Source organism: Equus asinus, chromosome 4, assembly GCF_041296235.1.
Source record: "Equus asinus isolate D_3611 breed Donkey chromosome 4, EquAss-T2T_v2, whole genome shotgun sequence".
In the NCBI taxonomy this organism is placed as follows: Eukaryota; Metazoa; Chordata; class Mammalia; order Perissodactyla; family Equidae; genus Equus; species Equus asinus.
In genome coordinates this window covers 25100121-25113360 of record NC_091793.1, presented here as the reverse complement: position 1 = coordinate 25113360, position 13240 = coordinate 25100121, and the positions used below count along the sequence as shown (strand labels likewise).

The window sequence follows — 13240 nt, the reverse complement described above, 5'->3', positions numbered from 1 at the left end:
TGGTGTTTCTCTCTTTTATTTAAAAACAGTGCTTCATTACCATTCGCAAAGGCAGAGGCAGAGCTCCTCCTTCGCTTAGAGTTTATAAAAGCCAGCAACATGATCAATAATTTATACACATGGATAGTAATACAAAAAATAAGGAATAAAAGCTAAAGATCTAACTACTCCGACCTTCACAATTCCAGCTACTTGATAATAAGAGGAGTAACCCAATGAATACTGTATGGTCTGAAAGCTACTATACAATATGATTCTTAACGAGGAGGGGAGGGCAGGAGAGACTGTCACAAAGCCCTGGGTGCTTCTCTGGAGTCTGCAGGGAAACAGGACCCTGGGCAAGCAGCTCGGGGGTCCTAGGAAGCGATTCTGGGGAGGAGGGGAGGGGGTAGGAAAGGCGAGGTGGTCAATTATACAAGCATCCCATGTGAGGCCCCCACGCCCCAAAGGTACCTGTTTGCCACGGCAATGGGAGGGGCCGGAGAGACCGCACGTTGCATGTAGGGATGGTTTAGTCCCTGCCACGGGGAGTGGGGAGCAGAGGAGGTTCTGTGGCGTTTTTAGCCTTGCAAAGATTTGGACTGAAAAGCTCAGAGATTCAGGTAGGTCGGCCTGTTAGGGACAAGTAAACCCCACTGGTTCTCTTAGCCCTTTGCAGCCCTAGCTTACGTGTGCCAGCCCCAGGTTTGCTCCAGCTAGTCACAAGCAGAATTATAACACAAGAAAAAAACAATTCATATCCCGTAGGGAGAAAAAGAGGATCAATTCATCACTCGATATATAATACAGCCAAAATGAGCTGCCAAAACGAGCACACACACACCAAAATACTGTGAACAGAAAAATAGAGGAGAATGACTAAGCTGGGAGCCTTGATGGGGTGCAGACAGTGCTTAAAGCACTTATCAGTCCCCAGAAAAGCCAAACCAAAAAACATTTTTCAAAAATTCAAAAACTCACGTACCCCCTGGGAATCTGGTGTTGGTAACAGGGGCAGGGTGGGAGGAAAAGAGAATCCGTGATCCCTTGCCAGTGTGAGCTGGGCCCTCACGACACCGGCACATACATGACAACCAGACGGAGGGGCCGAATCCCTCGCTGGCAGCCTCCTTGAAGGCAAGGTTGGAGTTTCGGCTGACGAGCAGTTCTCTCAGTTACCAAGCCCTGCCAACCAGCACTACCATGGCTGAAGTGATCGACCGTTTTCCTGAGTAAACTGTAGCTGGCTACAGTTCTGGTAACGTGCATGAGAACTCAGCTGCCACAGCCGAAGGCAATGCTCGAGGAGTCCCGCCGCCCTCGGCTCCTCGGCCCTAGTGCATCTGCTGGAGGAACCTGCTAATCGCTGCAGTCTGGTCTGTAAGCCTGACTGGAAAGACAGGTGCCGGGGACTCTCCTGCACTCACTAACCCAGAGGGTGCACACTGGCTTAGGACCAGAGCCCACCTGGAAAGGGTCCAGCTCGCGGATGGTTATGGCCTGGCCGATCAGTAAAGCAAGGATGAAGGAAGTAGAGAGGAGAAGGGAAAGGGAGGGAGGAGGCTTCTGGACAGTAACATTTCCAAAAGATAGTGTTTTATGCAACAGAGAATCAAGTTTCACTGGTGTATACTACACATGGTCAACAGTTTCAAGAGCATGACAAAATAAAAACACACAAATTTACATTGATGCTCACCTTGCCCACTATTTTTCTCCTATCTTAAAACAGTGCAAACAGGTGACTTATGCTTTTAAAACACCACTACCCCTTCCCCACCCCCTGAAGTCCCTTTCCTCCTATTATCTGGGGGAATAGAACCTGCAATTCTGCAAATGTCCCTGTGCTAGAGGGCGGCAAGCAGCAGAGCAGCGCTGGACTTGGCGAAAGGGGAGGGCTCAGTCAGCTCCCCCGCGCCTCCTCCCGGGTCTGAGAGCCTTCCGGACTGCCCCTTGCTCGCCTTGCTCTCCTGCCAGAGGGAAGGGGGTCAGCGGGCCCTTCGTGTAGCTCCTTGGGTCGGCTTCCATCCCGAGCTGACAGCGCCCTCGTGTGGAAGCTGCGTGACTTGTTACAGGGTGGCGGGGATTCACCGACTTTGCTATCTCTAGGAAAGTATGATCTAAACTGAGAGCAAATGGGCCCCTGAGGAGTCACACTGGGAGGAGAAGCCGCTGTCCTCGATTTCTATCGGGCAGCTCTCCACCAGCCCCCTTAAACTGAGAGCGGAGCCCCAGTCCCCTTCTTTTTCAAGGAAATAAAATTGGCTCAATTCCGATTGTGGCTGTTGGAGGATGATGGTGACAGTAGGTTTTGTAAAACCTGAGCCTTAAAAACGATGAATCACAATGGCTGATCTGGGTTAACAGAAGCTGAACTATGTAACACAGGGAGTTCTGGAAAAGACCTATGGGCAGATCTCTGGGCCGAATGAGGGGTATTTAGATAAAAGTGTTCACTAGAGGTCTCCTTAAAGGAGCCCAGCTTCTAAGAGTAAGACGCTTACTACAGAAAGTCCGTGTCACGCTACGCTGCAAAGCTGTCTCGAGTCATCCACGCACTGCGATTCAGCATTACTAAGTTTTCTGGAATTATCAACCAGCATCCTCTATCGAACTCACAAGGTGCCAAACTCTCTTCTGCCTCTGTTTAGTCCAAGGGGAACTAGAGTCAGGAATATAGAAGCACGGATGCTTGGAGACACCTGCCTCTGATGAAGATGACTGCCTGGAGTCTCAAAGCTCAAGAGCTGATGGGGAGCCCGATAGTGATGACACCAAGAACCAAAGGCCCTTTAACAAAAGCAGAACTCTACTTTGTCTTTCTCAGAAAGGGGCGCTAGAGGAAGCAGTGTGATTAGAACCATCCCTGGAAATGCAGCCGAGCCCACTGGAAGCACAGCTTGCCCGTGGAGGCCTCAGCCAGAGCCAGCTGAACTGAAACGCACAAGAGCCACCTCGAGCTCATGCTCCGGCCTCTTTGAAAAGGGCTGTGGGAGCTGCCTTCTCTCCTTTCCCATCATCCTTATCTCTTTCTGGAAAAAAGAAGAGAAAATTCTTAAACTCATTGCCCTATTCTCTTCCCCTGCTATGAATACAACCATTTAGAATTTGGCCTTGTCACCACTGAGTGGTGGCTTGTCGTTTTGTGAGAATGGCCTCTATTTAAACACGACATGAAATTTCTGTTTCTTTAGTCAGCAAAAACTCTCCCTCCAAACAAAAGCAAAAGAAAGAAAAATACCCTCCTTGCCCCCATTCCCTAGAACTGCGAAAGTGCCACAGCCCACTCCCCGTTCCTCTAACTAAAATATTTATATACATACAACAAAAATTGTCTTAACAGCAACAAACCAAACTTTGGCTTGGGGAGGGGAACCCTTAAAAAATGGCCAGTGGACCGGGCAGTCTGGTGTCCCCTATTCTACGTACTGCTTCCCAGAATCAGTAAGAATTGCATCGAGGCCTCCAGCTTTCTTGATGTCTCCCCTAGCTTCAAGGACAGCCTCTCTCCCAGCTATTAGGAGACAGAGCATTCTGAAGGGGGAGAAGACAGGCCAGTCCCTCCCCGATATATCAGTCTGCTTACAAAGAAAGCTTGATGCTGTCATATGTCAGTCATTTTAATTCAGGGACATGAATCAGTTATCAGTCAAGAACATGTGTGGAGGCAGGAGTAAAAAAAACAAAGCAAAAACAAACCCATAACCAACCAGAAGCTCCATGTCTCTGAATTACTCCCTTTAGCAGCTATCCTTGGGTGAAAGGTCACCCAGTACCAATGTGAATAGACCAGGGAGCCAAACAGACCGTGCTTCTCTATTTCCTAATGCCTTCATTTTGGAAATGCTGCAGGACCCTTGCCCTTATCATTAATAGCTAATGGCTAGAAGAGAAACACTTTCTCCCCTAGCGCAGTAATATACATGAAATTGAAGCCAGGGAGCAGTAGCAGTGACTCACTGCTGTGGCCACCATGTGACTCTTCTTTCTGGCAACATGTAAGATCCTCGCCATGTCAGACCCTCCTTCCAATAGAGGAGGGGAGCAACCTCAGGGGCTGTGTTTCACGTCCTGTAGTGTTCATGTATACCAAGCGGTCCAGGTGCTCAGCTGGGTGTCTTTGGAGAAGAATGAGAAGCTGGGTGGAATGGCCATGAGGGCTCAAGACTGTGGACAGACAAGTGATTTCTAAAGGCTCTGGAGGATGAAAATTCCTATGGCTTTGGAGCTAGTACAAAGTGCCTTAGCCTGACCTCTCATGCCCTCATCACCAGAACTTCCAGGGACAGCTGACCTAGGACTCGGCGCTTCATCTTTTGTCAACAGAGTCTTTAGTATATGTTTTATACTTTGTACTGACTTTTGATGCAAGAGAAAGATAAGGAATATCAGAGTGCCTTGCCCGACATCATCTAATATCCCTTTTCTCTTCCTTGCTCTCTTCTATTGGCTCTTCTAATCCTCAAGCTATGCCCAAACACCTGGGGGAAATCTGGCTGCTGGCAATTTATTCCTTTGTCCCTGGGTCCTAAATTCCTGAATCTTAAGGACATGGGGACAGGGTGTTAATAAAAGGATAGATGAGCTATGCTGCGGTTCAATCAAAGGGGAAGAAGCCCAGCAGGAATGCCAGGATTACAGGAAAGAAAGGAATGATCTTTTTCATACTCCAGAGTTCATTCTGAGATTGGTTTCCTAATGAGGTGTTTATTACCCACAGTCTGAGAGCACGTTTGGAAATATTAATACTATAATTCCAAAAACTATGCCAACTGTCTCAGGCTGTGCATGTAAGATGATTGTAAAAAGAATGGAGAAGACAGGAGGGCAGAGAAGAGGAAAAGTGTCTTTTTAATCCTCCTGCTGTGCAAGCACAAATTCCTATCATCTATCAGCATGTGGATTCCAGCCACAGCCAAGCAGAACTGCCTGCCACAGACCAGAAACTCAGGAGACTAGAAGAACGTCCTGTTGCAGAAAGATCTCTTGCACTTCTGCTTGTCCCCCAGCCATTCAGCACTAGACAGACTTTGGGTATTCTGTCTGCTGATTTCTGATCAGATGCATTTATCGGCTCCTAATCTCTCTTCTTCCTCAGTAACCGCCTCTTCCGTGACTGACAGAATAAGCTAAGCACGGACATACAGACATGGAAATGCATTATTTTTTTTTTTTACCACAGTTAAAAAAAAGAAAAAAAAAAAAAAGAAAAAAATGCACAATCTTTGGAACAAAAGAATTAAAGGCAGAAATTTAAAGGAAAAATACATATTCAAAGAACATAGTGAGGTATAAAAAAGTACTCTCTTTTTTTGTGTTTTTTTGTTTGTTTGTTTTTCCTCTTCATCTTGCTATAGAGTTCCTCTACTAGTAAATATTGCAATAGCCAGGCCTCATGAACTGGGGGGCTGTCCCATTTGCAGGGTCTCACGTCACTTCAGTAGGGGGCAAATCGGCTGTAGCCACCTCGGTATAAACTCGCCTGCAGTAATTAAAGACACAAAAATCATAAAAAGGTTGATGAGTAAGAGAAGCATTAAAAATGAAGAAAAATGTCCTGAGAAGGGGTTTAGAAAAATAGCTTCCTTAGAAGCTTCAAAGCAACTGACAGATGTTGCCTGGTGCAGTGAAGTCAGGAAGCCAACTTCTGTCTCTGAGATGCTCAAACCAGAGCCCAAAACATTTACTGTCGACCTGATATCTCATGGAGAGTATGATAATGGTCCGCCTCATTACCAGCGTGAATTAGCACAGACGGGCCATTCAACACTAATTTGATTTCTAAAAGCACGGATCTTTTCCACCTTTCTGACCTAAGCAGACTGCTGATTTTACCTTCTTACCTCATCACCTGTCGACGGAGAACATGTGACTTCTGACCATCATCTATCACATCCCACGTTTGAGACAGTGCTGGATTTAAACCTGAGTCAATCTCTCCACTGATAAAATCTACCTCCTCTAGAGTGCAGAAAATACACCAACTACGGTGTTTCTTGACATATCCGAATTAGACACATAACTGGGGTTTTAACTCGGCTTTACTTCTGTTTTATCTTTATCTAATGGCTTCCCTTCTCCAACTAAAAATTCCCCAGGAACATCTCTCTCCTTGAGTCAATCTTCAAATACAGGATGTATGTCACTGGCACTAAATGACATCTCAGGAACGCCCACTGCTTGCTTTACACTGCACGTCTCTACGCCAATTCTACACATCCGTTCCCCCGGGGCCCTGGCACTTCCTCCCGCGAACCTCCCTTGGCAGAGGTTTGGGATGAGAAGCGACGGGCTCTCTCCTAGTCCTCTGAGTCTTAATCTGGCTCATCACTCTGCCTCCCTCTCCAACACCTTCGCCGATGTCACCAGGCAGTGGCCCAGTGCATTCTGGACTGCAGAGATGTCTGGCATTAGGACGTGGCGCTGTGGAACGGCCTGTCTTTGCTGCAGCCGGTGTGTCCCGATTACTAGACCTGGAGCCGTCTGGGCCCACACAGAAATACTGCAGTGGGATTTGAGTTTGAGTAGGAAGGATTATTCTAGACAAGCTCTGAGGACTTCTTCTACACTTTTATGAAAATACCACATTTTGCCACAAATGTTACTAATAAAATGTCTTTGCATTTGCAACTCACACACATTAAGTTTTCTGAAAAGCTTACTGTGAGAACTGGACAGTCTTCTGCCCCTGAGGTCTTGGTGACCCCCATCAATAAAAGTGTGACACAGGTACGCACCCAATATTTGAGTCAATATAAAACAACAACCTGTTCCCTTCTCTCTCTCAAACAATGCTGTCACTCAGAGCAGGCTGTCACTATTCATTCCTTTCTGCTGTCCTTAACGAGGCCATGTAGTCACACTATAACACACAGATGAAGGTGACGTGAAATTTCCAGATGGTCAGCCCTCTGTGGTTTAATACTTCGGCAATGGAAGAAGCGCTGAATTTATTCCCTAGATCTTTTGTAGTCTCTAGGTTTAAGTTAGAAGGAGCAAAATGTCTTCTAAAAAAAGGTCCATATACTTACCACAGCGCCAACTCCATAGCTAGCGGCAGGGGCAAGGGCATGGTAGGGGTCGGCTGTGTACACCCTGCCATAACTGGAAAGAAGAAATACAATCAGGGAGATACAGGAATGACAGTGATCCAAAGAAATCAAAGGGTTTCCTGTGCTAAGGACTTGTGAGCAACTTGCTCTTGGAATGTTATTAGGAAACTGGCAGAATGGAAAAAATCTTTCTATTTCTAGTCCTAAATGCAGCAACTCTGAGAAATTCTGAAGTACTTCTACAAAATGGAAAAGAAGGGAGCTGGAGATGAGCAAGCGGGAGATGGGGGCCAAAGCCAACAAGAGACAAGAACCAGAGACAGGGAGCGGAGGAGTCAGTGCCACTGCGCTTCTGGCGTGACGGAGTCCAGAAGGAGCCAGGCTAGGCAGCCCCGTGTGCTCGGTGCCGTGGAAATGGAGCAGGGAGGAGAGGGGGCCACCTGGGCGTGGTGCCGTGCTCCCTGTCCCTCTTGGTACGTACCCGTCGCTGTAAGCGGCTGCAGCGGCTGCAGCAGCTGTGGCCGCGGTCGCAGTGGCAGGCTGTGCATATCTGTAGGCTGCATATCCACCCTACAGGAGAGAAGAGAACTGACTTTACAGACACCTCTCCCCTGGATGCACAGATGAACACACCCACCCACACGCAGACAGACGCAGACACGGGGACAGACACGAACACGGACACGCACACGGGAAGAGAATGTTTCAAACTGCATCGGTCTCCATGTTATTCCTCTGGTACAAAGCTGAGCTCCACCCAGTGCAGGGATTTGCTTTCCAATTTGTGATAGTAACAAAAATAAACTATATACGGGGGACCTGTTCTCAAATTTAAGAAATGAAGATATGATTTTGGATCTTACTGTATCACAGTCTGTTGGAACTTTCAACAGGGAAAATATTTACAGGAAGTTTGGAGAACTTTGACTGACAAGGAAATGTACAGAATTAAAACAGTGAATTTACAGGTGTTAACTTCAGATCCTCTGACGTGTGCTCAGATCGATTTACTACTGAGAGACTACAGCGCCTAACAGAAAGGTCCCACACAGTGCTCCGCTCCCCCGGCCCAGCACTTTTGCCTGGAGGCTAAAATAATCAGGTAATATTGAGAAAGAAAAACCAGTGCAGACCAGCGGTTGGCAGACTTCAGTCTGTAAGTCAACGCAGCTCCCACCAGTTTTTAAAAGTAGTTGTGACAAAGTGCGTATGGCCCACAAAGCTGAAAATATTTATCCCTTGGCCCTTTACGGAAAAAGTTTGCCAACTTGAATCTGTATTTTAGACTCGGGCAAATCAGGCTGAGGATCCTCTGGCTGGATTCAAATAGAGTAGGGACCCCTCTCCCCCACGCGTTTAGCTGCATTCGTCTTCCTTCCGTAAAAGATTCTGAGATTCCTACACCCTCATCTCAAAGCAGCTCCAGAGCTTTGCTTCCAGTGGTTCAAATACCCTCTCAGTCCTCGAGTTTCAAACTCCCACATCCTGCTATTTCACCTCAGTTCAGATGAACCAAACACTCAAAAGGGTCCCACTGTCAGGGCGAAGCATCGTAGGCCTTCATCAAGATTTCAGAGACATCACAACAAACGCCATGTGAGACAGGCTATTTGCAAAGTGGCAAGCCCTACATTTTCTTTACCCTTCCAGAACTCATTTTACCTAAACCTAATTCAGGTGTGAATTTTTATTATTGTCCTTTCCCCATCAAATGTAATTAGGTTCCACTGGTCCATCCTGACACCATTTCAGTAGTGGAAGAGCGAGTTCCGTTTCTGTGGATCTGAGTGTCCACTTCTTACAGATATCTAAAGCTTTCTGCCCTGTGCTTTCTGCTTTCGAATCCTTCAAATGTTCAATTTTGGCTAAATCTGCAAAAGAAATCCTAAATTTACTTCTGTATTATTTCTCAGGATTGAAAACAGGCATTTTCTAATGGGACCCGTGCTTTTCTTAGCCATCCGACAGCGCGGCCTCTAGCTCGTTGCTTTCATTTCTGTTCGGATCTTATTTTGGAAATAGCTGTAATCTCTTAGAGGCTTCTAAAGCTTTTTGCTTCTTTCCTATATCATATGCTTTCTCTAACTAAAGAAACTGCATGTGGAGGAAATTTGCTCGTTAAATTTATGCTGCTCGAAGTCATCAGAAATGGCTTCAAATGTACATTTAAAAAAATCCCTGATTGGTTTTCAGTGGTTATGTATTATTCCCTCTCTGTTCTTCAAGTGAACGACTCAGAAAAGTAAACATTTCTTTCTCAATTACAAATTCTTCTACAGATTTTCATATAAATAAGAAATTCTAATTACTATTACAACACTGGCAACGAAATGGTAACGGATAGGGACGCGGCAGGAGGCATCCTCAGGGGCTATTTGTGATCAACACGTTTCCTGTGAATCCCAGCCAGGTCTATGGGAGGGCAAAGCTGGGCACCCTGTGGGCAGGCTGCAACACGGACACTGCCCTCCACATACACATGCACGGACGCATGTTCAGCTGACTAAAGTGCCATTTCTTTCTGTAAACTTCTAAAGAGGAAATGAAGCAGTAAAAGCATTTGTTAAACAAAGCAACAGGCTAATCATTGTAGTTGAAATTTTAAGCTTTAAATGAACCTTAAAGGCTCAGCTTTTCATTATAACCAGAGCCGATTCCATTAGTTTAGAATTAAAGTTTGCTAGTGTGATGTCTCCAGCAGGGTTACTGTTAGTAAACCTTCTTTGTAAACAACGATAATGTGGTAAACAAGCGTTACATGGTTTGTCTCTTTAGCATTCCTTCAAACAGCAAAAATAATCTTCAAAAATTTCAGAAGTCAAGGTAATAAAGGCAAGGAAAGCCCAATTTATGTTTACCTGAGCAAAACAGTTAAAAACTGAAGTTCTGCCCCTTAGGGCAGAGGTATACATTCTCATTAAGGGGTCCTGAGGCTCAGAAGCGCTGACAGACTCTCAGTAAGTCAGAGATAAGGGGATTGTATCAAACCTCGGCTATGAGCGGCGCTGCACAAAGAGGCTCTGAATGAGGTTACTGAAAGAAGCAGTTCCCCTCACTTTCCTCAGCCTGCAAGAAGCCATCGAAACCTCAATGGTTTGGGGGTAATGTTATTGTTAATCAAAACAATTAAAAAAAACGATCAGACTGGGAACGAAGCTTCCCTCCAAGGCAGAAGGAAATGGAGAGAATGTGCCTGCAGCACTTTCCTCCTGTTACAAGTAAACTCTGACTTTGGAGTTGGACTCTGTTGAGGCTCTCTGCTGTTTAAATTCAGGAAGATAGGACAGCGATGCAAATGCTTTATTGAGAACAAAAGGATCAAGAAGAGCATCAGCATTCAGGAAAACGACATTCATTTTTTTAAAGCCGATAATATTCCAACATGACTACTCTCCTAATTACTTTACGATAATGATGCTACAGAGAGGCCCTTTGTAGGGGTCTGGGTGGAGGACGGGCAGGTCATATCCTAATAAACTAACCCGGTAATTCATTGAGGACCACCCCCCAAATCAGAAAAATTAAATTGTACATCATGGATTTACTCCTCTTAGATGCAGTCTTACTTCAAAGTATTTCTGCTGCTGTTTTCAACAAAACATATCACATAATATAAAACAAAGAAAATTCAGATACATTTATTTCTGTTCCAGATTTTGGAGTGAATAAGATTCCAGGCTGAGAAACTGTTTTCTCAATTTTCATTCTGAAAGCAAATCTGAAGTCTTATACAACATGAGAACAAAGTGCAGTTTGAAACACCAAGGTTTTCATTACTGTTTCTTAAGTTTTTCAAAGAGAACACGGGTGGGGAAGGGTGGGAGAGACAGGGTCCAGGCGTGGGAAGGGGAGATGGCGCCACATTTATTAATCACATTAAAAACTAAGCATGCCGACATCTGGAGCTAAAACAACCAGCAAAATCACCACGTTCAGACTGTATTGGCTAACTCTATCTATCCCAGCATTCTCTTGGGACAGCGGTTTGCCCTAGGCTCTACCACAAGCTCGGTGAAGTACACAGCCTCAATTACTAGAGCGTGCAGCCACAACGACCTGGTATTACGGAAACAGTCAGTCACCACTTGAGTTAACATTCCATACCCTAACGACTGGCCCCTCCCCAGCCCAAAGAAATAGTAAATCTTGCCCACCCTAGCCCTGGCCCACACCACAATGTTAATAATTATAACAAGCAGTAACCCATCTGTTATATCAGAGAAGGGAACAGAGACTCCACTGAGAGATTTAGAGTGAGATGTTAACATTTCTTCAGCTGACTGCACAAACAAACAAACAAAAAAAGAGGAGAAATAATTCATTTGGAGATATGAAGTCATGAAATAGCTGATGTGTATTGCTTTTAACCATGCATTGATGCAGAACTGAAGCAACCATTAATAATAAAAATTAAAAAGGACATATGTATTTACACACAATCAGACCTGTTTGATCTGAAGCAGTTTGCAGATTCTATCTGTGTGTGATTTGAAATAAAACAAAAAATGGGGATTAGCATGGCCACAGCACACCCTAATGTAGGAGGGCACACACGGACAGTTTTTTGGAACCCTGATAGCTGGATAAATTTGGCACGGCTAAGCCTGATCGACATATACACACACCCCTTTAAACATAATTACTTTCTTACTCCTTTTGTAATTCACTCTGAATGACTCCTAAAGTTCCCAACTAGGGCAGCCCAACACTCTGTCATCCCGCATCCAACCTGCCTGACCCTGACAACAGGCCCCATCCTGACCCGTGGCACTCACTTGTGTGCTTGCCCTCTGCCGACACCCATTCATTCTATCCACAGTGTTCTCAAATGTTTCCTGTGTCTAATATATCTTTTCACAATCCATGAGATATCCCTGCCTTCAACTTCCAGCTTTTTCAAAGGAAAATGCCGTTACCTTTAAGATCTTTTTGTTGTTGCCAGAGTCTCAGTTTTCCGTGGCTCAAGGTCACCTCCTAGAGACTTTCTACTCCACTCTGAATCCATTTTATCATCTAATTAACTTAAGAACGTTGCCACACTGACCGTATGATTTTCCTGCACGGTTTTGTAGCTGTGTTTTAACTAGAACAAAATCGAAGGGTTCTCCATGTCATCCCCCCTATATCTGACCTATACTTGCATATCTATTAGTTTATCTCACACTGGTAGACATTCCCCCTGTCTTGATTTTAACCTAGCCATAAATTTTATTACATTTTTGTTTTAGGTTTACATTAAAACAGGACTTTGGTGAGCATGTGATGTCAAGACACCTTCTTTCTACCTGGAAGACAATGACATTATGTGACACTGAGGAGAAGAGTGTATTTCAAGACCAGCAGACAAAATGAAAGCTTGTTCCCTATGTGTGGTGTATCGATTTACAGAGCAAGGGGAGTGGGAGTGGGAGGGTGGTGTGTGGGGGGGTGTAGGGGAGAGGCCGGGCCAGGTGCTATGCTTGGAACAGTGGAGGATTTACTCCAACAGGCTTGGGTTTACCGCCGTGCCTCTGGGCATCACTTTATTTGTCCCTAGACGACTCTAACTCTGTCCTTTCCCCACCTCCTCCCTACTCCAGCTGAGAACCACTGCTCTAGACTGAACTTGCATGAGGGGCTCTTTAGGAGACACAAGTTCTTACGTGGCAAGATGGCACCTTTGATTAAATGTAAATAACACAGATGTCAATACAAAAACTGATAACAGTAATATTGTTACTGCTTTTGATTGAGACCTATCAACCTTCAAAAGTAAATAATAGAAAGTTTTTAAAGAAAAGTATCTAAAATTAATCTTATTATTATTTAAAATTTGGGATAAGGGAAGAAATTGTTACGATCAACTTGACATCTTCCACTTATTACTTCTACGATGGATGAGAGATGATCTCTAATGAATTAAACCTTCAAGAACTCTACTCTTCCACATCTCCCCAAAATAGTTCATTTCCAAAGTCTTGCTGGGCAGCCACATAAATAAACTGAATTGTAAAAAGCGATCTGCCCTTTTCTTTTTCCTAGCATCCAGCTATCAGCAAACCTTCTAACATATTATACCAATGAACTCACTGATCTTGTTTTAAGGTGAAAGCAAAGAGGGCAAGGGAAAAACACATTTTACTTTTAGAGTTTCAATATGTCCAGATTTTTAAGGCAACTTCAAACTTACATAGCAGCCAAGTCCAATTACTACCATGATTTCACTACAG

At 44.9% G+C, this 13240-nt stretch overlaps 1 protein-coding gene across 49 annotated transcripts in view; it reads right to left on the bottom strand.

The window, feature by feature from the left end:
* The window catches only part of RBFOX2 (RNA binding fox-1 homolog 2), a 264721-nt gene continuing 251481 nt past the window's right edge, over window positions 1-13240 (bottom strand). For 30 of the 49 annotated variants that reach the window (XR_011502613.1, XR_011502614.1, XM_070506962.1 and 27 more), the window contains 3 exons: window positions 7513-7601; window positions 7011-7083; window positions 1-5461 (listed from right to left, as the gene is read on the bottom strand). Coding sequence is in view for 47 of the 49 variants with exons in the window: in XM_070506962.1 (XP_070363063.1) it covers window positions 5407-5461; window positions 7011-7083; window positions 7513-7601 (217 nt within the window). In the remaining 2 variants the exon portion in view is untranslated. Of the gene's footprint in view, window positions 5462-7010; window positions 7084-7512; window positions 7602-11476; window positions 11509-13240 lie in introns of all 49 variants that reach the window. The other 19 variants (XM_044780574.2, XM_044780576.2, XM_044780569.2 and 16 more) reach the window with 1 other exon arrangement.